The 27470-nt window shown below is 38.8% G+C and overlaps 1 protein-coding gene across 1 annotated transcript in view; it reads right to left on the minus strand.

Moving 5' to 3' along the window:
* MYPN (myopalladin) overlaps positions 1-27470 on the minus strand; it is a 49849-nt gene that overhangs the window by 1281 nt on the left and 21098 nt on the right. The window contains exons 9-18 of the mRNA XM_013945628.2: positions 26537-26903; positions 23471-24058; positions 21667-21814; positions 9249-9470; positions 8548-8697; positions 6604-6683; positions 5957-6083; positions 4264-4471; positions 3399-3564; positions 1014-1147 (exon numbers count right to left, since the gene is read on the minus strand). Of these exons, the coding sequence (XP_013801082.2) occupies positions 1014-1147; positions 3399-3564; positions 4264-4471; positions 5957-6083; positions 6604-6683; positions 8548-8697; positions 9249-9470; positions 21667-21814; positions 23471-24058; positions 26537-26903 (2190 nt within the window). The remainder of the gene's footprint in view (positions 1-1013; positions 1148-3398; positions 3565-4263; positions 4472-5956; positions 6084-6603; positions 6684-8547; positions 8698-9248; positions 9471-21666; positions 21815-23470; positions 24059-26536; positions 26904-27470) is intronic.

The raw sequence follows: 27470 nt of genomic DNA on the forward strand, positions 1-27470 counted from the left end.
AAAACAGGTTTCTGCCGCTTCCCTTGGTGGACAAGACTTGCAAACTCTTGAGAAAATATGGCTAGAATTGGGAAACGTTTCTTATTTCCCTTCCTTTTCCTTTTTGTAGCTTGCATCCTTCACGTGAAAATTAAATTTATCTCCTCAACATTTGGAAAACTAAGGAATTAGTTCTCATTTTTTGTGATCTTTTGTGAATCAGACTCTCAATATTACATTACTATTGTCTGTATCACCACAAGGTGGCAGAAAACTGACAAAGATACACTGGTAACTTCTGGTTATTCCTGAGAGTTAAGTTGCTTCTTTAAAATGAGAAGTAAAAGGTTCAAAATTGTTCTTTTCAAAGGTATGGCTGTACAGCAATAGTTTGTGGCATGTGTTCTCTGTTTTATTATACTAGTTAGGTGCTCAAAGTGTGCTCTTTTAGTTTGGTTTGGATAAATTGTCTTAAATACTACATACATCTCGTATAGATGCAGAGTGAATAAATGATGTGCTGGAACTGAGCCTTCCAAGTCCTAGACCAACAAATTATCATCTTAGCTAGCCTCCATTAATTAGGCAAAGTTTGCATCATACTTGCTCAATGGAAGAAGGTATCTGCTGGCGCCCTTTCTAGTGCACAATTTATTCTTCCATCTCGGGCCAGTGCTATAACACTGGCCACTGTGTTAGAGGAAACAGAGTCAGGTTAACTTGGCTACTTGTTTATTATGTGTTTATGTGTCTGAGGAACGGGGAAGGTGGAAGGGGTGGAGTATATTGTGCAAAACTCTTACTCTCTTTTCTCTTTACCTGCCTTTAAAGAGATGCAGAAGAGCTTAATCTGACCATTTAACTGTATAATTCTACCTCCTCTTGGTGACCATTTTAGGCTGAGGTCATGCTGTGACACTGCAATTTCCAATCCACATCAAAACTGTCAATTTAAGGACTGGGAACTAGATTAGAGCTGGGACCAGACAAAGAAGATAAAATCTGATTTGTTTTATTTACTAGCCCATACCTACCATATATGTCAAGTCTAGCAGTGCAAGAGACAATACCAGCTTCATTTTTTGCGGACAAGGTGTACCAGCCAGCATCTGCTTTCCTGGCCGGCTGAATCAAAAGGCAGACGTACCCTGTTGTATCTTGGTGCATACTGGGAAAACAAGTGTTTTGGAATTAGTATTTCTCAAGAGTATATCAGCTTTGAGATTTTACATTATGTACATTAAATACTAAACTGATAAGTCATAACTTCTATTCCTAAAGGGGTAGCAGACCAAGACCTGTATACTCAATAGATTTGCTCTAAGTATGGCCTCAGCCAATGATCTGTGTAGCTGAAATCTATTCTTGCTCCTCATAGTTGGGCAAAGCCATGGCATGATAATGTCAGCTGAATTTTTGCTCTGTATGCATTAATACTGGAGTTGTTTATTGAATTTCAATGAGCTAAACTAGTGCAAAGCTGCTGCAGGGCTGTACTGTATTTTTTCCTAGTTCAGAAGGTGGAAGAGTAACATAACAAAATACCAAGAACATCTGTACAAAGTTGTGATATTGTTCACAATAGTAATAAATGGAAGAAATTAGAGCCATCTGAAACTTTCACGTGGCACTCTTTTCCATCAGAAAATGCTTCAGTGGCAAAATCTTAAACATTAGTTTGGATGAAACTCTAAAAGAAACCTGCTTCATTTTTCGCTGATCTTTCTTTGCTCTTCAGCAGTTCAAAACTTTCTGGCTGCAATTTCCAGGCAAAGCTATTAAATGGTATATCACAGAACTGATCTCTAGAGCAGCTCCCCTGGTCTCTAAGTTGTGGTCCTTTTAATCAACCCAAATATTTCCCTCACCATAAAGGAAGAGGTGGGAGATAAGCATATCAGAATACTCTCAGTTGCAGAAAGTTCTGAGATTTTACATTTTGTTTCCGTATGAACTGGAATGAAACCTCAAGCCACAGAGTTTCAGGTCAAGAGGACATTTTGTGTTTCAGGCAGCCCTACTAAAAAAGGGAGAAAATATTCACCCTTTGCTACCTGTGCTACATAATTTGCCTGTAATCTTTATAATGGGACATAGTAGTATGGAGGCTCATGTATCTCCATATCATGATACAAAGAAGGTCTCTTGGCTTCAAGCAGGAAGATAATAATGAGGCAAGATAAGGACAAGCAAGGAAAATGCTGCCCATTGCTCGTGTGGATCCCTGGGGAGCCACAGGAAGCCTTGGGGGCAGGCACTCTGGTTATGACTGGCTGAAAAAATAGAGTTGTTACAAGCCTAATATAATTTCTGGCTTTGTGAGGTGTGGGAGGTTTCCCTTAGCCATTCCTCTGCTGAGCTGAAGCAAATGCTTGTTTTCTAAGGCTTCTGTGAAACAACTGGAAATGAGGCATTTTAGGCAGTTGTGCATTTTACATAAACTACAGTGTTTGCATGTATATGATCAACATTCCTGTATAAGTACCAGTACTTGAAATAAATCCTTGGGCAATCTGCATAGAGGCTGAGGAATAAAAACTGCAGGCTAGAGAAGATCAGAGTTAGGTGGACTATTTGGAAAGGGACAGGGAAGCCACTGGAAGGTAATATCAAGTAAACTTTCCCTCATGATCACTGTGCATGCATAAGAAGTGCTGCTACTGAGCCAGTTTTCTTTGCAGATAGTCTGCAGGTTATGCATGTGAAAACGTAGTACTTCTTGAAGTTGACAGCAGAGAGCCAATGACTGTATCAAAGCAATAGTTGGAGCCAATTAAAACATTAAAAATTAGATTTATATAGAAGTAGAAATCTTTAAAAAAAGAATGAAAGCAATTAATTTCTCATGAACTACAGCCAAGCACATTCTTTTATCATCTTTTCTTTTTCAAAACCTAAATAGTGATGTATCTGAACAGAAGAGCCGAACCTGAACATTGTTGCATTTTATAAGCATGGATCAAAATCCTTGCCTATATTTGTTATCAGCCTATGTATATGAAATGCTAAACTCTCTAAACTCCTGTGCTGCTGGGCATTCAAACCCATGTTCTGACTGTTCTGTGTCTGAATTCATCTATAGTTAGAACTGAACTGAGGAAAATGCATTTGGAGAGAGAATAAGCTGCTACAATGCATAACAAATGTCATCTTTGATAACAAGATGCCTTTGGGCATATGGTCCAAAAGGGCTATCGCCGCTATCTCAAACAGCGTCTATATTATGCTCTGTGCCTTCATTCCAAACCAAGGACATAGCTCTTGTTCACCTCGCAGTGAAGCCACTTTCTTCAAGCTTTATGCGAGGAAAGAAATAACTCTAAGAAAAAGAACACAACATGTGCTTATCACGCAGCATTTCATTGGAACAACTGGCCCACCCACAGGATACTCGAAGCATGGGTGTGATGGTACAGTACCTCATCCTCTCTCTGTTTGATGGGATGGTTTCATTATCCTTCTTCCAGTAGAATACGGGGGGTGGCATTCCCACTACTCTGCACTCTAATCTGACCGGGTACCCTTCAGGAACGCCACAGTTCTGAAGCTTCTCCAAGAACATGGGGGCTCTTTTTACTTCCTTTGCTGAAAAAAAGAATGAAAAATTGTTCAACTGGTATTATATTCTTTCCTTTACATTGAACAATAGGGAAGCACACAACCAAAGATGATTCTCATGATATCATAGCAAGTTATGAATTTTTTAATGGGATATTGGAACACAGGTGAGAAGCTACAGCACAGCCTTCTTAAGGAAGCATGAAGAAAAAAATATGCAAAACTGATGTTTATAAAAGGAAGTATGCATATATATTGAGTCTAAACCTGCTGCCATTGCAAGAAACTAGTGCCAGATATAGTCCAGATCTCATAACGCTTGCTATTAAAGAATAGCATTCAGGTTTCTCTTTTCCATTGAGAGGAGACCTCACTGGATCTCATTTAGGAGAGTTAATGTATGCTCATACATAACAAATTTAAACCCTAAACATTTTCTGGGGAGAAAATCAAGAATGTCATTTTTCCAAGACAAGAGAAGAAAAGTGATGATGAGACACTGTACAGAATTGTCACAGGGCTCGGTGGACAACAGGAGTGCACCTAACAACTGAGCACCAGGTCCATTTCCCTCCGTCAGATGAGTTTTATAGCCGTTAAACTCTGCTACCGTCAATGGATTAGCTATTTATTTATACTTACCTGTAGGGAAACTAAGCACTGTACTTTCAAGGAAATCTATACAAATAACTACAGCATTATGACTAGTTTTTCAGTGATTCTTACCTACAACGGTGAGCTCCAGACTAAATGAATTTTGTCCCGTTTTATTAGTGGCAAGGCAAGTATAAGTTCCAGCATCGTTTTGTGTGAGAGGATCAATAAGCAGAGAGTGAACTCCAGTCTCTCTGACCAGCATCTTGTGAGTGCCATCTGGTAACACAGGTTTGCCATTCAGAAGCCACGTCAGGTCTGGAGTTGGTAACCCACTCACCTAACAGACAGTGAAACAGCTAGAGGCAAATGGCAAACTGACACAGATTTTTAGTAAGTTCATATGTAAGCCTTTATTCATATGTCACTTGAATGATATCAGAATCTAGGACAGAAAGATTTCTAAACTTTATTTTAATTTCTCAGCTTTTTTCATTCAACTTTTTTTTTTTTTTTTGCTGATTAGCTCCAAAAAGGAGAAAAACAGAAAACCAAAAAATCCCAAGAGAAACAAACACATGATAATGCCTACGTTTTTCTTAGCAGTAAAGGAAGAAATAAACTTGGTTACATAATCAGATTCACAATAAAAACTCCTAATAATCAGTTAGTTTCCAATTTTTTTAGTGATGAGTATAAATCAAAACTCTGAATCTAAACCACTACGTAGTTTAACAGAGATGAAAACAAAACCTCTTAATCTAGCATGTTATAGAACACTATAGATTAATCTAAGCATTTTACAGAAATGTTACAGGACTCTACTATACTCTTTAAGATTTTTCCAATAGACAGAAATACTTACGTATGGTCAAAATCTTGCTCTCCAAACAATATTCTACAAACCAGAGAAAGAGAGAAGTGGAACTTGCCCAAATGAGAACTGCTTTCTTCCAGGTTTGTGCAATACCAGACATACTTTAAGGCTTCGCAAGCTCTGCCAGGAGAGCAGAGCTAAGAATAACTAAATTCTCTGGCATGCTCCCTCGTAAGCTTTAATTTGTAAATTTAGCAGTAATGAATCTTACTCGTCTTCAGAGAAGCATTAACTTCTACTCCAGAGCTTCTACTCCCTTCTGTGTGGGAGATATTTTGGGGCATGGAAGAGTTCAGTGTCAGCATCACCACCTTTCAGCCTGTGCTGTTGGGACGCAGAGAAACTGCCAAAATATGATGGAGCAGCTGAATTTCTTAAAGCTATTTGATAATGGAGTGCCCCCTGTATGTACACTGATTTCTGACAGCTCTGCCATGTGGGGATTTGAATCCAGAAACTGAGGTGTTTCCTTGTCTATGCATTCTGGGGAAGCATAAAATGAACTAGGCTCTGTTACCTCTTTTTAGAGAGTGGGAATGTTTGTTTGAACAGAATACAACATGCTGAATCTTCCCTTTTTTGTGATTTTATGCAATTCTGGATTGTGTTCAAGAATCTGATAATGCAACAGAAGGACCTGTCATTCCCAGATGAACTTTGGGAGTTTGGATTGGTAAAGGATAGGGTGAACATCTCTAGTAATTTGAACAACCCTGTAAGTGAGCCTTCTATTTTGGGGGTTGTGTTTTCTGTGTTCTTCATTCCATGCAGCATGTGTTGAAAAGAAATGCCCTGAATCAGCTCAGAGAGAATGGTAATAAGCAATAATTAAAAGATGAAGCATTAACACTTTATAAGAAAGCATTGACTCAAGCAATAAAGCACCTGAAAACACCTACCAATAGAGAGACAGGGAAAGTGAGAATGAACAGAGGAAACAGTTAATACCTTACAATCCAATCTACAAAGTCGCCCTTCATGTGCTACCATGTCACCTGGAGCCTGTAGAAAATACGGCCTGAAAAAGCGTTCTTGAACTGCTTCTTTGTCTCCTTCTGGCACCCGGGACCGTGTTCTGCAACACAAAAACTGCATGTATATGTTTGGAAGCCAAGCTAAGTTTTTTCTAATGCTGAATAAAAGGAAAAAATGCAGAAAAGGATGAACAGATAGCTTGAGTTAAAAAAAAGTCTGGAAAGAAATGCACTGATTGTAATTTAATACTTACATATTTTTCATTTAGAAAGATTATCAAATTAGCTATATCATATGGTGTCATTGGATTCCCAAGTTCTCCTTTGTTTCTTTTTGTTTCTTTGGCTGAGTTACTTTTTGCTAATCCATCCCTTTATTCTAACTCCACTGCAACTAGTAAGTGAAATAATGCTTTACACTGAAACTTCCCTGTGTTTGAAGATAACCTTCAAAAACATTATATTCTAGAAGTGACCTGATGGGAGGGAACTACTGCCATTATTTCCATTTAACACTTGAGAACTGAAGTACAGAGTGCACTGAAGTATAGTAGCTAGTTATTTTGAATGCCTTGATTAAAAAGCATGAAAAAGGTCTGAAGGACTTGTCTTTCCTTTTACCTGTGAGACTGAATTGTTGATATTCGGCCCCGAATAGGAATAGTCTGAACCATCAGGTGACCTGAACAACTGATTCTCCCCTGCAGACCAGAGTGGAAACAGAATGTATTGTTGGTTAATAGCTCATTTCATTTTAAAGTACAAATATTTCATCTTTACAATGCGTTAGGATTTATTTGTATAAAGTATGTGAACTACAGAGTTTTTAATATCTTTTAAAAGCAAGTGCTTCTAGCATGTTGTGAAGTGCAGTTGAGGAGGGGTGGGGCTTCTTCTGTCTACATCAGTGTATTTCTCAGACTCTCGGGCTCTGGCAATGCATTTAGCAACAGTGCTATATTAACCGGCTTAAGTACTGTCCTTGGTTGTTTGCTCCTTCCACTGTGTCTCTAACTCCTTCGTACTAGCTCAGTTGTTTGTGCTGCCACATTGAAACTGGAAAAAGTTAGGCTGAAATATAGCTCAGAAAAAAAGGTAGTTTTTCAGCTGGAAAAAGTTCTCTGATCTAGTTGACTGTGCTGCTAAATACACAGCTGAGCTAGCACATGGCGTTGATGAGAGTGGTATTATGGGACAAGACTATTTGCAGATCCATGTCATCACAGCCTAGGTAATGAATAATTTTGTTCAGTAACTCTCCAAATTTGATGCACCTGTTTATTTCCCTTTGCTGTGTGTTTCAGGAGAGTCCAGCTGTAACCTGGCATGCCCCTTTGTCGGATTTTTGGAAAAAGTTTGTTTGGACACTTAGCATGGGGATCACAGGGTACATGGGCCTGCCTCCGTGAAGGAGTAACAGAGGCTCTGTCTGCATCAGTACATTAGGAGTTGGTCAGTAGATCAAAATGGTCGGTGTTGAGGGCTTTACATCTATAGTTAGTGCAGTTTGAGATTTATACTTAGGACTTGATTTGGTCTACTCTTTTGGGTCCAACGTCTCTACCACAAAGCTAGGTGGTTTGAAGCTGTGTAAATGGTCAGTCACTGGTTCTGGCCCTTGCATTTCCTTTGGGTTAAAGCACTTTTCATAAACACCTGGAGCAGTGTTTCTGGTTTTGTTTCCTCCAAAAGGAATTCAGTTTGTACACAGCAAAACCTTTCTGTGAATCAAACTGATGTGCAGCAAGGGGTAGAGCTGGGAGATTGACTTCAAACCACGATATGGCTTGGAGCCTGCGTGCTAATGTAGAGAGCCAGAGCTTAGGCAGTGTGCTAGAAACACTGATAAAAGGACGTCTGCAGTCTGCTTAGGTGCAGGGAAGCTTTGGAGGGTGTGTGCAGAGATGTCTAACAGCCTGGTTATGACCAGTGATGTTTATGTGACCCAAATGGAGGGAAATACTTTGGTCAAATATTTTATTTGTGAGTTCAAGAGAAATGTTGAATTCACACCAACTGAAAGGAGGAAAGAAAAAAAAAAAAGAATCCTGAAAAGACATGTATGTTTCTTTTAACTATTATTTACAAAGTGAGACCTTCACATATCTTCCAGACATCTTTTTGCATTGAAATCAATGGGCAGTAGTTGTCAAAAAGAAAACAAAATATTAGGATGTAAAAAGAGGAGAACTAAACGATAGAAATTACATATGACATTTTTGGTAAAAAAATATTCTTTCTGTCTGAAATATCCTGTCTGTCTTGTCACCCCATCTCAAAAGGTAACTGTCAGAAATAGAGGAGGTTTGGAACATAGGGCAGGAGTTACTAATCTGAAAAAAAATATGTCCTGAATGATTGTGCCTGGGATGAGTAAGAACAGGGAAGTTGTTTCATCATTCTTCATTACATAGTTTCCTCCCCTGTCCTCTGAAGCATCTGAATTTGGATACTGTCACCACTTGAAGTCAGACTAGGTGGCCTGATCTGTGTGCCTAATAACACATCTTTAGACACACTGAAGATGAAATAAGCATTTTTGTAAAGGAGAATAAAACACCTTACTTGTGGGTTTGCAGCCATAATTGTATAGTTGCCATCATCATCATTAGTTGTAGCTCCAATATGTAAAGAACACGTTCCATCTCCTTCTCTATTCATTTTGAAATGTGCGTTTTTCTTTGAAATCTGCTTGCCATCCTTGAACCAGTATACCTGTATTGATCAGAAAATCCCTCAGTGGTTTACACTTGCTCTGTAGTGGAATAGTCACTAGGAAACATGTAGATAAGAACATGGCACACGTTGAACAATTGCTAGTACAAATTTTAGAATACTATAAAGCTTGCAGATCAGTTACAACATGGAATAGAATTGTTCCAGGTTGAAATTAGAAGGCTACATGTATCTTTTACATAGCTGGGATTGTCAGGCTCTATTCTCTTGGTTATAGAAGCATTGTTACTTATCTCAAATCAGCTCTCATATTTCTGAAAAGTTAAATTTTATGTTTTTATGAAACTCTGTTTTTCTTGGAGGTAAGTGGTTGTGAGGCAGTCCATGCAGCACATTAGGTCTGATACATGCTGAGTAGCAGGTATTGTTATTTTAACAGGTTGGGGAGAATAATTTGTTTTAGAGCTCTCTCTGCAGAGCCGTATACTTAGAAGTGAGATTCTTCAGGCAGGACTCTTCAGGCAGGGTGTGTAGAAAGTAGGGGATAATTGATTTTTATTCCTCTATAGCTGACAGTGAGGATTGCCTACCTTGGGAACAGGTATTCCAACTATTTTGCAAGTGAATGTAATAGGAGATCCTTCCATGACCCGAAAATGCTTGAGTCTCTTATCAAAAATTGGTGCTATGCATTTGCCTGTAGGGATTTCCTCGTGCTGGACTTCGTCGTCTGATTCATCCACTGGGGTACGTTCAAGGCGAAATTCTATCTCATTCATGAGCCTCTGCTCAAAGTTTGAAATCTTATATTCCTGCAGAATGAGAGAGGGGATGAGAGAAGCAAGGTACTGAACAAGATTAGTCATGTTCACTTGTATTTCCAGTCATTTGCACTTTTAGACTAATTTTAAAATGAATGAAAATTAAAAAAACTATATAAACTGTAGCTTGTGGAAGAAGTCTGAATTTGGTCTGCAGACATAGATTCTCACTGCATCTTCAATTTGCAGGATTCAGCTAATGAGACTGAGTTTTTTCAATGGCAGCTAAAGAAATAAACATGTAATTCCTCTAAGTCCCCATGAAAAAACTATACTGCTGCACACTCTTGATCAAAAAAGAAAATTAAAATATACCACTTTTTCAAGGATTTGTGTTCAAACATTAGACACCTGCTCATTACAAAACCCAATACTGTTATATATTTCAATGCAGAATCAAATAAGGAAAAGAGAAAGCTAGCAAAAAAGTGAACTATTTTCAGGTTAACTTAACCTGAGGCTAAAGCATAACTAGATTTATACTGGTGTAACTGAGAAAGCAAAATATGTCACATCCTAAATCCTTAGCAGAATGAACATTCTGTGCAAGAAAATTAATATATCCTGTGTAAAAGACCAATTCTGGCTTGTTTGATGTCATTATGACCCTCCTTCATAGTCCCTGAAGTCAATTAAAAACCTCTCATTCCTTAGCCGAGCACTGCTTTGCAGCAGGAAGTCTCCTGTCAGCAGCAAGAGGAGTCTGTCCAAATGTCCCTTGCTTTGATATGTGAAGTTTCAAGCCACCCAGCCAACAGCCACCTTCAGTTTTTGACACCGAAGGTAGTTTATCCTGAGAATGGCAGAGGAGCACACATATACCTGAACTGACTTTCCTGGTACCAGAGGCTGCCTAGCTACATTAACTTAGCCACCTGCAGGAATATCTTGCTTAAATCATTATAAGATAACTTGTGGGGAAGCTTGTACCATATATAGGCCTTTGCCAATAACCAAATTAGTTTGTTCAGAGCTGGGTTTGTGCAGAGCTTCTAAGTCCAGAGTCTGCAACCCTGCTTCTGTTGAAGGACATCCTAGTCTGAGCACTGACAACTCCGAGAACAGGTCTGGGTTTTGTTCTGTTTCTCTGGCAATCTTCAGAATCTCACTTTAATCTCTTGGAGAGTGATATTATGATGGGTTTTGTTGCTTTGTTATATGAAGGAAATTATCTGTGGCTCTGAAGAGAAATATTTGAGCAATTCTAAACACGCAATACTCATTTTGTAAATAGAACTTTAGTGAATAGTGAGGATGTAGCCTATCCTTAGCTATTTTCCATTTGCTGAAAAAACAAGGTCAGAAAATGCATCTTGTCTGCAATCCTTTATGAAGTTTATTAAAGAAGCAGCAAAGATCTGCTAGCACCTGACTTCCATCCCTGATTCCTTCACGCTGCTGATTATGCAGTTGACCACTAACTCCCAATAAGTGAGGAGCAAAGGTGGAGAGGCAGCACAAAATTTTAGCTAACAAAGTTCTGTTTTCCTCGGGATTCCGTAGAGACAGAAGTGGCCAAGGCTTGAGAGGCTGCAGGGGAGTTTTGAGGAGAGAGGGGTCTGGGATTTGGGGGTGAGAGAAAGAAAAGGTGACAACCATGAAGCCTAAGTTTAAAAAAAAAAAAGAAAGAAAAAAAAAAGATGGAAGTTGCCCTGGTAGAATAAAGGCTCTAGTAATATCTCTCTTTGGCACTGTAATGGTGGATGTTGTACATCGCTCTCTTCATCTAAAATCTTCTTTTTTCAGGGTTGCTGTAAGGTCTGTTCTATTAAGGATTAGCTATGGAAGGAAAAGGCAGATGGCTCAAGGTGGAGAAGAACTGAGTATGAAGAATAAACTCCTTGTGTTGGAAACTGGAGTCCTCCTGCACTTCTCCCTATTTCTTTGATGCTGCAGGGCTGTTCCTTCCACACAGCGTTGGAGCGGTGCCTGTAACGATGGGGTAACAAGCAAGAGTTCACAGCGAGCTCAGGTCGCTGGGTCTTCACTTCAAGATACCTTCCTTACGGGAGCACTCTCCCTCCGCTCTGCCAAGGCAGTCTGCTCTGTTATACTCTCTCCAAATGCACCACTGTGTGTACTGCTTAGCAAAGCAGAGGTTTGGAACTTGCAGGTCTGCAGAACTGCGTGAGCCGTGCACCAAAGGGTGGAAATCTGCCACTAGATGGTATCGTCCACTTTCTTAGTTGGCTTTGTTTGCTCTGTGGTTGCCCAACAGCTGGTGAGCAGCGAACAGCCTTATAGAGTTTCATCCTGTTCAACTTTTTTCTTTCACACGACATGTCTCAGCAAATCACTTTATATAATTGGCCGAACTCTAATCTCAGTTATGCCAGTATGAAACTGGAGACACTGATTTCTGACCAACCAAAGCTATCGTTTTTCCCTTTAGACTGTGAGTGAGTGTTAGTTACAGAGTTCTAAAAGAAAGTTAAGCAATCAAATTTTTCCCCCGATATTGGGAAAAGACTATGTGTTTTGGGAAAAAAAGATTCAAGTAAAACTCAGAGAGTGACTGCTATGTTTTAAGAAGCAGCCACATCACCAAAATGCACTGCAGTCAACTTTCATTTGTAGAGTCTCCCACAAATTAAGGAGTTCAAACCTAAATACTTTGTTGCAAGCAGTGAACTGAAAAACGTACTTGGACTTTTGTTTTTCTTCCGTTTCTTTGAGAGCTGTTAATAGATTCCTTCATGTTGTTTACATAGCTCTTGACAGCAGAGAGCAAACGCTTTAGCAAAAAATTATACCTACTGAGGAAGGATTACCTTGACTCCCTGAAATTTCCAGTAGGACCTGAAGATGCTATAAATAGTTCTTCCAAGGATGGATTTGTTTTCAGTGGTTTCACATGCTGTGTGGCCTTTGGAAATGTGGAGGCTAATTAAGGATTGATTAAGTTAGAAGTAAGCTCTTTCCCTCCCTCCCTTTCCATCATTTTATAATCTGACACCATGAAAAAAGGTCAGGACAATACAGCAAATATGGTACAGAGATTCTTATTTCTGCATGTTTAAGCATGTTACTGTTTTATGTGTAATGAACCTCTCCAAAATTATGTAATTATTTCTGGATATTGGGTATTTGACAGTCTAATTTTAAATCTAAAGGCACTGTTTAGCATATAGGTTTCTCATTTGTCGTAATATTTGAACACTTTTGAGTACTGTTATTCCCTTTGTAAAGATAGTGAATTAATTATTTTTCAAGTATCGTATATTTATAGGGCAACAGGGCTAAAGAAAGAGTAGGTGAAATGACCCACAAATTAGTTATCCCAGAAGCTAGACACAGTAAATTCATGAAGAATTTTTATACCAGGAAGGCAACTTTGAACTTAGGTTAGAGTGAAATGGGCGGGGATGGAACGTGTTAAAGAGTTCCTGGGGTGAGACAGCAATCTGCAAGCAGCACTTTGGAAGACTGAAAATTAGAGCAGGGGTTTGGGCCTGCAGAAGCCAATAACTCTTAGTTTTACAGCGTGACATAATAAAGAACAAAGGACAAAACAAGCATCTACTTTCACACAGTAAGCAGTTAAATCTGGGAGCTGGCAAATCAGTTATGGCTTTTTGAACCTTCCCAATGGTTAATATCAAGCAATACCGGGTGCGCCAATGCTCCCTAAACTTAGCTGATGTCTTAAAGCACCCTTAGTCCCTACTGTCACAGTTCAAAGTCAGAGGCCTGTGTGTGGCATCCTTTTTTGGCAGAAGGTAAATTTGCCAGTGGGCTGTCCTAATTATATACAATTTTTAATTGTATTGAGCTGCATGCATGTTTCATTAGCCCTACAAAGTATGAATGTGATGACTTTTTTCAGAATCATGTGATTAATTTCTAGATCAGTTTTTTTTTTTTGTTCTATTTGTTGATGGTTATGTCAAAAGAGGATTTTGGAAATGAGAAAAAAACTGATGACAAGAATAATGTTTCAGATTAAAAGGTGGGATAATGATGTTGTACCTTTGATGCTTCCTGACTTGTATAGCTGAAGATTGGGGAATCATTGCTTGCTCTCTGAAGTCTGAGGGTCAGTTTTTCATCATATGGTATTCTCTAGCAGAGGGAAGTAATGGGGTTAGGAAGGCATTACCATTACACTTTTAAGGCATCATGTTAATGAATTTGGTGTTGGCTTCAAAACAAAATGCTAGTGAGTGGAGTTAGGAGGCAATGAAATACTGCAAGCTCATGAGAGAGTCCATTATTGTTTATAGATAGCTGGGTTAGATCAGCATTTTTTCATGCTGATTCTTTTTTTCAGACTCATTGCTATCCGAAAGAAGTTGTGGTATGTAATAAGAAATAAATAGCACGAGTGTTGCTGTAGCCATGACGGCATACAGATGAAAGCAAAGCAATGCTGATAGAGATAGTTAACATCTTTTATTACCTCTTCTCCAAAGGTACAGGTTTCTCTCAAATTGTCTAACCAACTAACATAATCAAATTAAATTTAGAGCCATTATTTTCAATCTTAGTTAACCTAATGTTTCCTGCATCTGTTTTAGATCTGAAAAAGGGTTCTGTGCCCATCCTGCATTCTTTTCTTCCTGACTGATTTGTAGAAGGTATTAACTTCTTACAAACTTTACTTCATTAAGAAATAAGGGCAATTCCTCCTTTTCACTTTTCTGCTTTGCAGTAGAGAATATGTTGGGGGAAGGAGTACATTTCATGGGGGGCCAATCTAAAGTTAATCATAGCTTAATCAAGCTTTTCTTTCACACATTTTTTGAGTGTATGGGATTCTGGAAGCATGTGCAGACACACAAAGATATAAAATAAAAGTAGCAATTACCAGAACAAATACATATTGCTGCTTCATCAGCGCCGAACTGTCATTACTGGCGGCTGCATCTCTGCCCGTGGAAGCCACAGGAGTCATTGTGTTTCCGTGCAGCCGCACCAGTCTCCCTGGCCAGTAATGGTGCAGGCTGACTGCATGTGTTTGGACTGCTCATTTTAAGGAGTTACGTTCAAGGAATTACATTTTAAATCAGAAAATACTGAAGTTAGGGTTCCTACAGCTCCCAAATGCTGCTTGTATGTTGTATTTGTAGTTCAATTTTTGTCTTTCTAAGTGTGTTATTTTGTATGGATATCTTTTTTCTATATGTATATAAATTTACACACAAAGCAACAAGACTACATTAATATTGCTGTAAAAATTTTAGCACTGACTTACATAGCTTGAAGGTGTCGTACCAAACTTCTTATAAAGAACAGAAATCTCTGAAATGGGTGAAAATATACAGTTGTATAGAGAATGTAATATTGGGGGGGTTTGCTTGGGTGGTAGATTTTCTTGTTGGATTAGCAAGAACAGTTAATAGTTGTTAATGTGGCTTTCTGAAAAACTATTTTTATCATATAAGTTATAAAACTATTTCTGAGTATGATTACGTAAGTGGAGCAGGGCAAAGTGTTTGTGGTTGTGGTTCAGACAAGTATTTCGTAAAGTGTCACACAAAGAACAAGGCAATTTAATCACTGGGTAAGATGTTAAAACCAAGCTGGAGGTCAGCATAATGAGGCTAAAAGAAAGAGTACAAAGGTTCAAACTCTATTTTGGGGTCAAAAATGCAGGGGTTTGGGTCATTTCTGGCAACTTTCCTGGAACATGGCATTTTCACAGCCAGGAATTCACACATTTGTTTAATATATGGGCCAGATTTTTTAAAGTGCGCCATATTCCAGCTAGAAAACTGTACAATTCTAGCTCCTATCTGGGCGCATACATGTCCTGTACAAGTTAAAAAAATATATATATATGCTGAGAAGGCTGTAATTTTTTTAAACCTAGACATTTCACTTCCATGCAACAACCTTGCATTAGCAAAAGGGGAGTAAGCAGTGGTGGTTGCATTAATACTGGCAGAGTACAGGTAGAAGAGCAAAAGTCTGTTACAATTGACCAGAGCGAAGGCAGGAAATACTCTGTTGAAAATGCACCTTAAGCAGATCTGTACCATTTTTCTCCAGTTCTTAGTAGCACCTTGGAAGCAGACTGGGCAGGATTATTGCCTCAGAGCTGTGTAGTTTATTCGGGGTGTGATTTGACAATGCAGCTGAATCACTTCAGTTGCCAGCTTGTGCTATCAGGGGCATTCCCCCACTTCCCTCCCTGCCCATGTTCATCTGCTCCCACGCTTCCCTCCTGCCGTCACCAGTGCTCATCCAACCCTACAGTGACCTGTTTCACAAAGGTAAGCTAGAAGAAAATTAACCCAAAAGGGAAAAAAGAAAAAAGAAAAGAAAAAAAAAAAGTGAGCAGTTTTCTGTTTGACTTAGTGTGGTGAACCACATTTCCAAGGAGTCAGGCAAGTGCCAGTGGGAAGTTGGGCCAGATGGAGAAGTGAAATGCAACCATCCTTGGGAGCTGCTAGCATTTGCCCGGATTTGGCAGTACTGTTGTAGAGTTCAAGTGGATGGTTGTAATTTGGCTGGCATGGTGTACTGTCTTTAGTCCAAGCACTGGATAAGCAGGATCACTACATTGTCATTGGCTAATTGGGAATGGTTTTGAACAGAAACAGAAGGAGGCAGAGCCAGTGCAGCTGCTAAAAGGAGGGTCATGTAGTGCACCAAATCACGTGGAAGGGTGAGGACTCTATGCTTTCACCCCTGATGTACTTGCCCAAAGCTCCCTATTTGCCTGCACTGCCCTTTATCAGGGCCTGACCCAAAGAGGGGTTTGTGGAAGCATCAGTTTGCACTATGCCAGGTTCATAACACTTTTCGGTGCATAAAGCAGCTTAGGTCTTGCATAGAAATGGCACTGGAATTGCAGAATAATCCTGTTGTCTTTAATACAGAAAAAAATTAGGGATTGCATGCATGACAGCCTGAGAGAGCAAGTATGCATACAGCTAAAGAAGCAGAAGCTTTACAGCATAAGGAAGCAATCAGAAGTATGGGAAACAAAATCTCCTCACAGAATATACAGGGCAGTCTTGTAAAAAGGCTTGTTGAATAGGTACAGCTTCATCAATACATCATGCATCTGCATCAGACACATCATTTTGTCTCTGTTATGGATTTATATAGTCCCATCACCATCATTTTTGAGCACCTGAAGGCAGGGCACCTTTTATGGCAGGGCTATTACCTGCATTTTACATATGAGAAGTTGAGGCCCAAAGAAGCTAAGTGACCTGCCCAGGTGAACCCTATTGGTAAAAAAGAGGAATTCCATAGGCTCTAGCAATGCTGATAAGTTTTTTTTAGGCATCTTTGGTGTGTGAATATGAGTCCTAAAATCCTGCATCTGCTAAGAGGTATTTTGTTGTTGACTTCAGCAGGATTCAGATCTTAGTGAAAATAAATGCTGAAAGTTAGTAGAAGGTTGTAGCATCAAAATAATCTGATGTTGACATGGTAATCCATAGAAATTACCACAACTAGAAGGGCTGGAGAAACTTTATTCAAATATCCCACATACTGTTTAAAAAAATAATTATGATTGCCACTCATTGCCAACTCCAGACAAGTTTCACAATTTAATTCCAGTTTTGCAATTTATACTAGATTGGCTTTTTAGCAGAGTTATTCTAAACCCAGTTAACAGCTTATCTAAGGAACTGGTGTATATTGCATCTCAGTTTCTGTTTCCAAGCTTTCCCTTGAAGCGCTGCTTGACTTTAAAGTCTAATCTAGGGTACTCTGGCAGAAGTCTTTGGTTTGGTTTGGATTGCCTCTCTCTCCCTGGGCAGTGGGAATCAGAATACAGCAGATCCAATGTGGATTTTATTCTTCACTTATCATGTCCCATGGAGAGATATCACTGAAGAAACATTTCTTGTAAATGATTGTGCCCTCTTACATACTTCAAGGCACATGAATACCATGCTATCCAAATGTAAATACAAACCTTAAAGAGTCTAACAAGTCAGTTGTAGCACAGAGCTAAACAATATTTGAAATATAGTTCAGCTCAAACTGGTAGTTCAAGAGGAAAACGGAAGAGAAAGCAAATGAAGTGCACACCTCCAAATCCCACAGGCTTATCAGCTGGAGTGAACAGCTTAGGAGTGTGTGCAAAAGCATGAGAAGCTCAGGTTTCCTTTCCTAGGTGATGAGTTCTACAATCCAGGGTCCTTACCGGAGGAAAACCTGTCTCTACTTGGCTGTTGATTAGATTTAGATCTTGGGAGCACAGCTGCAAATGACTGTTCAAGTATTCAGTGCCAAGACTATTGAGAGTTTATACTTCTTAATACCAAGATCTTGTAATCTGTCTTTGACAGGTTCTTAAATCTGTTTTCATTTCTATTACAGAGCAAACAAGCTTCCATGAGGACTCCTTGGGGTCAAATTCCCATCCAAAATTGTCTACATTTGCTGACCTTTGGGACATGATGTGAAGCTTGTTTTTGAGCAAACTTTGTTCAGAGTGGCTGAATTAAGTGTAATTCTTGTGCTCTGGGGAATGGAGTTCTTGATGGTTCTTGGGACCTTTCTGAGACTGACTGCTCAGTATGGGAACTGACGTGTTTTATCAGTGCTGAGGGATTAGCCGTGATGTGGCAAGCGTGATGAGCTGGGTGCTGCATATGGCTTTACAGGCCATAGCTTTTAATGATCCAAAAGCTTTTGGACAAACTTTGTATCTCTTCTGCTCTGAAATTTCTTGTAAAGTATTCGCTAGTGAAAGTGGACAATATTCATTTGAGGGCTATGAATAATGGCACCGTTTTCTAAACAGCTTGAGCTTTATTTTTGGTCCTAAAAATAAGGCAGGAGCCATGCTGCTATCTATGTCACATAGACACAAGACACAACCAGAGAAAATTGCCACATGGTATTCTTCACTGTAAATGGCACATATATGTGGGCACAGTTTATAATTCTTATAAGCAAGTTACAGAATGGATAACCTGGGCCTGGGTACTTAATCTTTAATTCTTCCTTTCCTTTAACATTGCGGTTAATTCCTTTACTTTTATTACAGCACAGTATTCTGAGATTTATCTACCTTTTTTTTTTTCTATCAGTTATATAATTTGTATAGCAAAGTTTTGAGGAGATGATAATATTGCTGTTAATTTTTAAGATTTGCCCATAAAACAGAATTTCTTTTATTTGTAGTCCCATTGATAAGAAGCCTGTGAATAGCTTGGGCATGGCTGCTCTTTTGATTCAACTAGCAGATGAATTACATACAATACCTGTTTTTTTCCACTTGCCCAAATCCCCCCAATTTGTCTGCCCATTCCTTCCTGCACTAATTTGTTTCTACATGACATGTTCCAGCTGAACCCTAACAAGATACTTTGTTTGCAAGCGCTCATAAGGAAAGCAAAAGGCCCGATAGACTAGATAGAGAGCACCAACAGTACCCCATACCTGCAGGCAGGGAGTTAGGCTGTTCTCCTGGGAGTGAATAGCTGTGAGTTAACTGTCTTCAGTCAAAGGAAGAAACTGAACTGAAGTCTCCCATATCCTGGGATTTATCCTAACCTCCTCCTGCAATTGGATAACCTAATTCTCATTTAGTGTGTCTTGCATTTGAAAGAATTGAGCAAATCCTACTGAAGAGCTTTGGAATAATTGAACTACATTTGTTTAATGTTCCTATCTGTTGATGAAACGTCACCTGCAATATAATACACTACCATCTGCATAAATAACAGGTGTGGTGGTTTTTTCTGGTAAAAATGACAGCTTGTTACTACATGTACTTGGTCAAAGTTGCAGCCAGAATCTTAGCACAATCATATTTTTATTTCTGTCAGCACTGCATGACTATCGTAGCTGTAGAAGACTACAGACTAATCTGTTCTGTCTCATGCAACATCAGCAGAATTACCAACTACATTCTCATTCTAGATTTCTTTATTGTTGGTGATGAATGATGTACTGGATGAAACAGAAGGAATACATCTGGATTAATGGATGTTGTGCTGGGTGCGTAATGCTGACACATAGCAAAATCTTGACTTGTAAGCTAAACACTTTTCATATGGAAGTCAGTGACAGATAATAAATAGAGCACCAGGATGCAAATCACTCATGTCCATTGCTGCATTTTATAGAGTAATATAAAACAATACCAGTACTTTAAGACACAGACTTGTCACCTGCAGCTTTCATTCTGGATGATTCCTACATATTCCATAGATATTGTAAATGAGATTAAATGCTACTATTGAAATACTGAGACACAACCGAGTTCTCTCAATAAGAAAAATGCTATGGGATACATCTTATGAGAAGGAATTTTTAAAATAGCATGTTGAAAATATAAGGAAGCCACCCTTTTAAGATTCTTATTGGATACAGTACTTCTCCATTCGTTATACTGTGATCTTTTATACACAGGATAGTTGTGTTAGTATTTATGAGAAAGTGAATAAGAAGCCCTTTGCTGCCCTTATAATAACCAATTTAATGCAGATGTGCTGTATATAGGATGAAAATGTCTCCTTTTTAATTTTGTGTTAACCACAAGAGGAAAAAAGATGACAAAATCTATGGGGGTGAATTCAGCATGCCAATATATTATTCTCAGGATGTTGATTTTTGTATAAATGGTAAAGGAATAGGAATTTTGGCAAATACTGTGCATCTTCTAGTCTTTAAATAATCGCTGCTTTTATTGAGGAAAAAACTCAGACTTGAATTTGCTAGAGTCAGCTAAAGCAGTGACTTTCCCAAATGTGGAAGAATAAAAGCATTAGTGATTCACTATGGGAACTGAGGGGGAAAATGAAGTGACTTTTACTGAGCAATCCTAAAATTGTTGTTTTCTAGTTAATTACCATTCACATTCTAATCACCATAACAATTAAAGAAGTGCCAGCTTTGAGCTTCTTCTGAGTTTGGGGGACTTTGAAATCAAGATTTTGGTTTGTTCTCATACAGAATAGTAAGTAAGTATATAAATAACTTTTGCTGTCAGCAGATAACTTTGACAGTAGTAGTGACCGTTGTTTCTAAAGGGGTTATCATGCAGTTAACTTGAAACACTGAGCGGTATTTCACAGTAGCTGTCTAAATAATTTGTCTTACTATCATAGCAAGTACAAATCGTAACACTTGTGATTCATCTGCAAAACATACCACTTACCAGTTGTTTTACTCAAAGTGGTTTGGCAGTGTGATCTGTCAGAAGGAAAGGTTAACAGCAAAATTAAAAAAACAGGGATTACACTGCAGTTGTCCACAGAGGATAATTCACTCCATGGACTCCATAGCTTTTTGCTTATCCTTGCATGTTCTCTGTCGGAAGGGCTGATAGACATTGTGGAAAGTTCCCTTATTCGTGACAAATCAGGGCAAACCGCTATTTGTTGTGTTAAGCCTGAGCTGGTGGGACAACTATAGATGGCTCCATGGCCAAGGTGAGGGCAGAACAGTTGCCTGCAGACGGAAGAGCTAGCCTGTAGTCCTTAGTACATCCTGGTACTAAGTACATTCAAGGGCAGCCAAACCTGTCTTACAGTGATTTCAAACTCAGAATATTATTTCATTTTTTATTCCTGCTTTAATTTCTAAATTTTAATTTTAATTGAATTTTAATGTCACTGCCCAGATCTGGTGGATTTGTTGATTCCAAATAAGACTGAACTGATTCCTTGAGCTTTGTAGAAGGCTTGTTATTTTGCTAATAGTGTCAGCCCTAATGTTTGGTGCCAGTAACAACTATCAAAAACTTTATTTGTTAAGGTCCTAACAAGTTCCTGTCAATTCATATAATTCAGGAGATTTGGAAGAATATGTTTATTGCCAAAAAATGAAAACAGCATTTTAGTTCAACCAAAGTAAAAACAGAAACTTTTTCTTTACACAGTTTGATTACTTTACTCCTTAGTTTGTCTTTGAAATACATAGTGTGTGAATGTGCAGGTGTGCAATGAGTTGAGCAACTTGTAAAGTGAAAAAAATAAATCCAAGGTACAGAAGCTTCTGTGAGAAGAAAAAAGTTTTACATTGCTACCATTCTCTATTAAAAATGTAATTCACTCACAAAGTAAAACCTCTACAACCGCATCCCCTCATACTTCCTATTTAAAACTCCAGTTTGCTTTTCCACATTAGCACTTACCACAAAAGGTTACTCTGCAAAGTAGCGTAGCAGCTCAGCCACACAGCCATACAAACATCTGTTGTTCCACAAGTCATAATACATGTCTTGTTCATGAGTGAAATTTATTTTAATAACACTTGATTTTCTTACCTGCTGACTACTATGTTGATTAACATCCTCTCTGAAATGCAGTTTTCTTTCCAGGTCCTTTAGAAGTGCCACTTTATTGTCCCGAATAGAATCATCTGTTGATAACGTCAGAGGCTTCAGATTTTTTTTTGTTAATCCCTGTGTTGAGCTATTAAGAGAAAATTCTGTTACTAGCATGCAGCAACCAGTATATTTTTTGTCACCTGAGTGATATGATATGTTAAGCTTCAACTTTCTAGAGGAACCTATCATTTACTTATGCAGAAGCTAAAGCATAATATAGGATCTGATTTTTGGTACTATTTTAATGGTGCATCCCATTCCCATTAATGCCAGTAAGAAGGAATTAAGGTACACATCTAAAAGAGAATAAGCATAATAATACTATAATAACCATCTTGGTTCCATTTCTGGAATAATGATTTCACAATGAATGCCCAAGACATGTACAGGTGTTTCCATAGGTACACAATTAGTACATTTTACTGTATCAGGCAATAATTTAGAAAGTTAATACAATTTCTTATCCATCTTCATTTTATGTTTTCAGCGATCATTCACTCTTTCTGTGAACTTTTACTTCTTTCACTTCCTCTACCCTTTTATGAGACCTTATGAGTGCAAAGAGAATAGTTGTGCTTGAGCACTTGTGCACCCACTCTGAGGACAGGCTTAGGCAGAGTTTTAGAACCTTTACTCTGAACATAACTTTCTTACGTATGCCTGCCCACAATGCTGGGGCCATGAGGGATGCCACGCCACGCGTGTGCCACAGGGTGATTGCTGCACTCCGGAAGAGACTGGTTACCTTTCTGTGCTGCGCAATTGGGAGGTCTGAGAGTAGGAGTGCAATAGTGGTTTGAAGGCAGGATTTCTTCATGGAGAGAGTGGTGAGTGCTACCTACACAGGGTTGCTTTTTTCTGTTAGAATTATAGATTGGTGGATGTAGTATTGGGAAGATAGTTAGGAGACTGCGTCTTACTCATGGCTATCACTGCCTTGAAATGTACCATGGGTAAAAGTGGGGAAAATACTTCTTACTTTGTGCAGAATTTGGAGTTCTTAGTCGTGCTAACACAGGGTTCATGTAGTCTGTAAAAGGGATATTAATTTCAACTCTACCAGTAAAAAAGGGACTCTTAAGGCAACAACCTTTCCTGTACATCATCATCCTTTTTTGCTTGTTTGGAGGTAGCCATTCTGTCACAGCAGTCATTCTGACTGTCAGTGGAAACATTTATGTGCAAACCATTAACTCTCCTGAGATTTTCCAGGGGGCTTTAAATATAGAAGGTATTGCAACCAGAAAGATACCTTTTCATAAGTTATTTCTTAGATTTACCTGGCCTAAGAAATAACTTATATTATGAGGTATCTTTTAAAACTTTACTCATTGCTTACAATAAATAAGAATGTTTTTATAGCTCATATAGACAAATAGTCTTAGAGTGACTAATCCTGCATGCTCATGAAATCTCTTTTCTCCTGCTAATGCAGTCCTGGGAATCTCTGCCTGCGCTCCAGAATTCTTGTCTGTATCTCTTTTTAAACTCCCATTTCTCTATCTTCATTTTATATTACCCTTGAGGTATCTTGTTACAGAAGCTACTATCTCTTTCTTCCTTAACTGAATGTAAAGGTTAGATGAAATGACCAAAATATATGAACAGCTTGTGCTTCTATTTTATGAATGACTTACATATCAGCAAACTTCCCACAGAACCCCTGAACAGAAATGCATCTTAGTTTGCTTCGTAAGTATTTCTTGCCCCTGCTTCGACACATGGGGTTTACGCTACTTACGTAAGTGGTGTACTTCTGGGCAGTCCCATTGCGTTGGTTGATGGCACAGTAGGAAGTGAAGGAAGAACAGCACTAAGAAAAGCTACTGGATTCTGCACCCGGCTGGTGGGGGAGATAGGAGCAGGAGTCACACTTTGTGGCTGAAACTGTTTCCCGCTAGATGCAGGAACTATTAATGGAGGCACCATGGATTCTTTAGGACTTGGTAGAGACTGTTCACTTCTGCTTGTAAACCCTCCTGAAGACCTTGACTGGGCAGATGGAGAAGTTCCTGTGAAATTTTCCTTGTTATTTGTTCTTTGGGTTCCTTGAGGGACATTGCTGAATGATGTCACTGAGGAGCTAGAAGAGGAATTGGTGGGTGATGTGGTCTGTGGTGGTAGGAACTGCTTGGGTCGGGTGTAGCTGAATGATTGTGAAGGAGACGCTTTGCCTTGTTTGTACGTAGTTGAGGTGAGCTGTTGGTTGAGTGAAGTAGCAGAATTCAGTAAAGCTGAGCTGAATGACAGCTCTCTTGTAGATGTCTGATGCAGTTGCTGTTGTTCAAGCAAGACCTGGTTGTGGAGCTGTTTTAACTGCGTCTGATCACTGCATTCAAAATAAAGATGAGCAAAATTGGTCATAAGCCAAGGTAACCCCCAAGCATGCTGGCCGATTACATTTCCATATGTAACTATCCACATGTGAATTGGAAAAGGAAAAATTCTATGCCCTGTGACATAGAGGTAGGGAAAGCTGCTACATGACGTATTCTGTGACATTATGGGAAGAGCATAATGTTAGCTGGCTGCCAAACAAAACTTTTCCTTCCTCTCCCTTGCCAGTGTCACAATAAAAGCTTTTTGGTAGAAAATTATTTGACTGAAGATGATTCTTACATTTTAAAAGATGAAATATAAAACTCTTACCTGAAGACATTTTGAGGGATAACATTGTCAAATTCTGCTCTACATCACCATAGTACCTCTCCCTTTGTGTAACTGAGAGTAGGATTGGGTTTATAGGAATTTTAAATGAGTATTTGCAATCCAGATTGCAGTCATTCATCTCCAGTTAAAGTGGGTTCTGAAACCAGCATTTTGGCTAATAAAGCTGTGTAACAATCCGCCACAGCAGAAAATAGTTTAGGTGGTGTTGATGTTCAGTGACAGGCCAGAGAGTACATCATTCAGGGAGGATGTGCATTTCATGCCATTTTTATTTCCTAGATGCTATTTATTGTAGAGGTCCTCAGGGTTTATTTACTTTGCAGTTAAGGAAATTATTTTGCCGTGTCAGTGGTTCATTTTGTTATTGTGTATATGGAAATATAGCATATGGAAAATAGGCTAAATTTTCCCCTTCCAAAAACATAAAGGACATAGAGGATATGAAAAATGATCATGTAATAAACTGTCCAATATTAATTAAATATTGTTAAAAAGTGAGAAATGTAGATTAGATGTAGAAGTAGAGATCAGCCAAAACTGATACTGCCAAACCAAATCCATGAAGTCAACAGAGCTCCTTTTTAGATAAAAGAATTATTGTTTCTATAATTTATGGCACAAAAATCATATTAAAGGCAGATTAAAATAGCAATTTCAGGCTTTCGAACACTAGAAAATGGCAGGACTGAAATTGTGCAGTCCTCATTTTTTCTCTTTCATCTGCATAATAATGCACTCATTTGTTACAGTTTTTTTCTGAGAGAGAAATCCTGCTTTATGCAAGCATTGGGCAACACAAATAAATAGAGCTTCTGCTTACCCCTTAAACACCTTATAGCACTGAAAGAAAATAAGGCTGAGAATATGGGGCTAACAAATAAAAATCATTGCTCCAAGTTCTGCTTCTGCTATATGATATGTAACTTCTGTTTCCTCCCTTGTAAAGTTGGTACTATGAAATCACATCCCTGCTTAAGAATACCAACGAATTACTTTATAAAGTCCTTCCTGGGCCTTTAGTTAAAGCTTCTGCCTGTTTAAGAAATAAAATGAAGGCCTCCATATGCTCTTTGGAAACCAGATTGGGGAGGTTCTGAGCATGCTGAAAGGTTGTTTCTTTATTAGCAGCAGCGTGTACAGGCGTACCTCGGAGATATTGCGGGTTCAGTTCCAGACCACCGCCATAAAGCAAATATCGCAATAAAGTGAGTCACACAAATTTTTTGGTTTCCCAGTGCATATAAAAGTTATGTTTAAACTATACTGTAGTCTATTAAGTGTGCAATAGCTTTATGTCTAAAAAAACAATGTACAAAATGTGACACAGAGACACAAAGTGAGCACATGCTGTTGGAAAAATGACGCCGATAGACTTGCTCGATGCAGGGTTGCCACAAACCTTCCATTTGTTTAAAAAAAAAAAAAAAAAAAAAAAAAGAGGCAATATCTGCAAAGTGCAATAAAGCGAAGCGCAATAAAATGAGGTATGCCTGTATTCCGGAAATTGTCCTCTAAGAAAATTACATTGTGCCTTAAAATTTCCCCTCAGACTTACAGTGCAGTAATCCTGCAGGTGCTTATTTGTTCAAGTGTTTTCACATCATCATACACCTCCAAGTTATTTTATCTGTTTTAGGAGGAGATTACTTTTGTGGGATATAAAGTCATGAGGCATAGCCCTGTGGACCTGCATTTGCTTCCTTTAATATGTATAAGACAAAATATGTCTGCTTTTAGCAAAATTATATACTCAGAATTGAGAGAGAGACATTTGAAGAACCTGCTTTTATTTTGCCGTACACTAGCAGTATTGTTCATCCCTTGTTTACAGCAGAAACCAGTGTGGAATTAAAAAGGTATTTAAAAGCAGAAAATATTTCCTTTTGAAATTGGAAAACACTTTACTTTTTTCAAGAGGAGTATACAGAAAAAATCTAGCTTCTAAGACTACAGTTTAGTTAGACCAGCACCATGAGATAAGGACTTTTTTTTTTTTTTTTTTTTTTTTTACTGTGCCTGAATTTTTTGCACCTAGTGCAATAGTGTCCTGGTCTATGAATAGGTCAGGTACATGTGATAATAGAGATATTGAATAATAACAGTGACACTACTGAGACTTAGAATCCCTTTTACTTACAGCTTTGGTTTGGCCAGTACCGGTGGGGGCTCCTTGGAGGGCGATGTTGGCTCTGGTATTTTTGTTGCCTGTCCATTTATCCTGTCCGGGAAATAGCTGGGTCTGATTTCGTTTGCAGCCCCAGGTCCATCCTCTGATACTGATTCACTTTTATCATCTTCAGGCAGCTTGAAGTGCACACGGAGACCTATCTTGGAACTTGATCTGGGTTCGTTGTGGTTCACAAGAACACCTTCGAGTTTAGGCTTTGGGGGCTGGTTTGCCACAGGGTGGGAAGGAATACTTGGGGGAGGTTGATGTTCAGCAGCAATTAAGTTGATGGAGCTCATTGTATGAAGAGCAGCAGCATTACTTCTGTCTTCGGATGCTAAAATTGCAAATATTAAACTTCTGATTATACATAAATACCATGAATTATAATGAAATAAAATCATGAAAGTTGCAATTTGCAAAAACTCTCCCTAATGTCCTGTCCAGCTGTTGGAATGAGTTATTTGACCTCATTTATTTAACAACCAGTTCCTTAACAAAGGAATGTCATAAAGTGAATAAAAAAGAGTCATAACTAGTTTGGAAGATCCTTTAGTGGTCTACAGCCATGTTGCCCATGAATTCTGCCAGTGTCTTCAGGATACAAACTTTCATTACAGAGGAGTCGCAGCTTTTTTAGTTGTGAAGAGCACTGCCAGACCTCTAAACTGGGGGCAACAGTGTGCTGTGCCTTCATGCGCTGGTTCTTCACTCACCTACCTGCTTTGTGCCTTAGGAAGGTAAATCATTTAGGCAGTATCGAAGGATCTGTTCTGAGGTTTCCTGCTTTGGGCTCTGCACTAAAGGTTTACAGAAACAGCAAACTAGGCAGAGACCACAGAGATTCCAAAAATGGCTACTGCCCAAATCCTGAGGTCAGACAGTTCCCTTTGAGGAAGGGCTG

The sequence above is a fragment of the Apteryx mantelli genome, chromosome 7 (genome assembly GCF_036417845.1).
Source record: "Apteryx mantelli isolate bAptMan1 chromosome 7, bAptMan1.hap1, whole genome shotgun sequence".
Classification (NCBI taxonomy): domain Eukaryota; kingdom Metazoa; phylum Chordata; class Aves; order Apterygiformes; family Apterygidae; genus Apteryx; species Apteryx mantelli.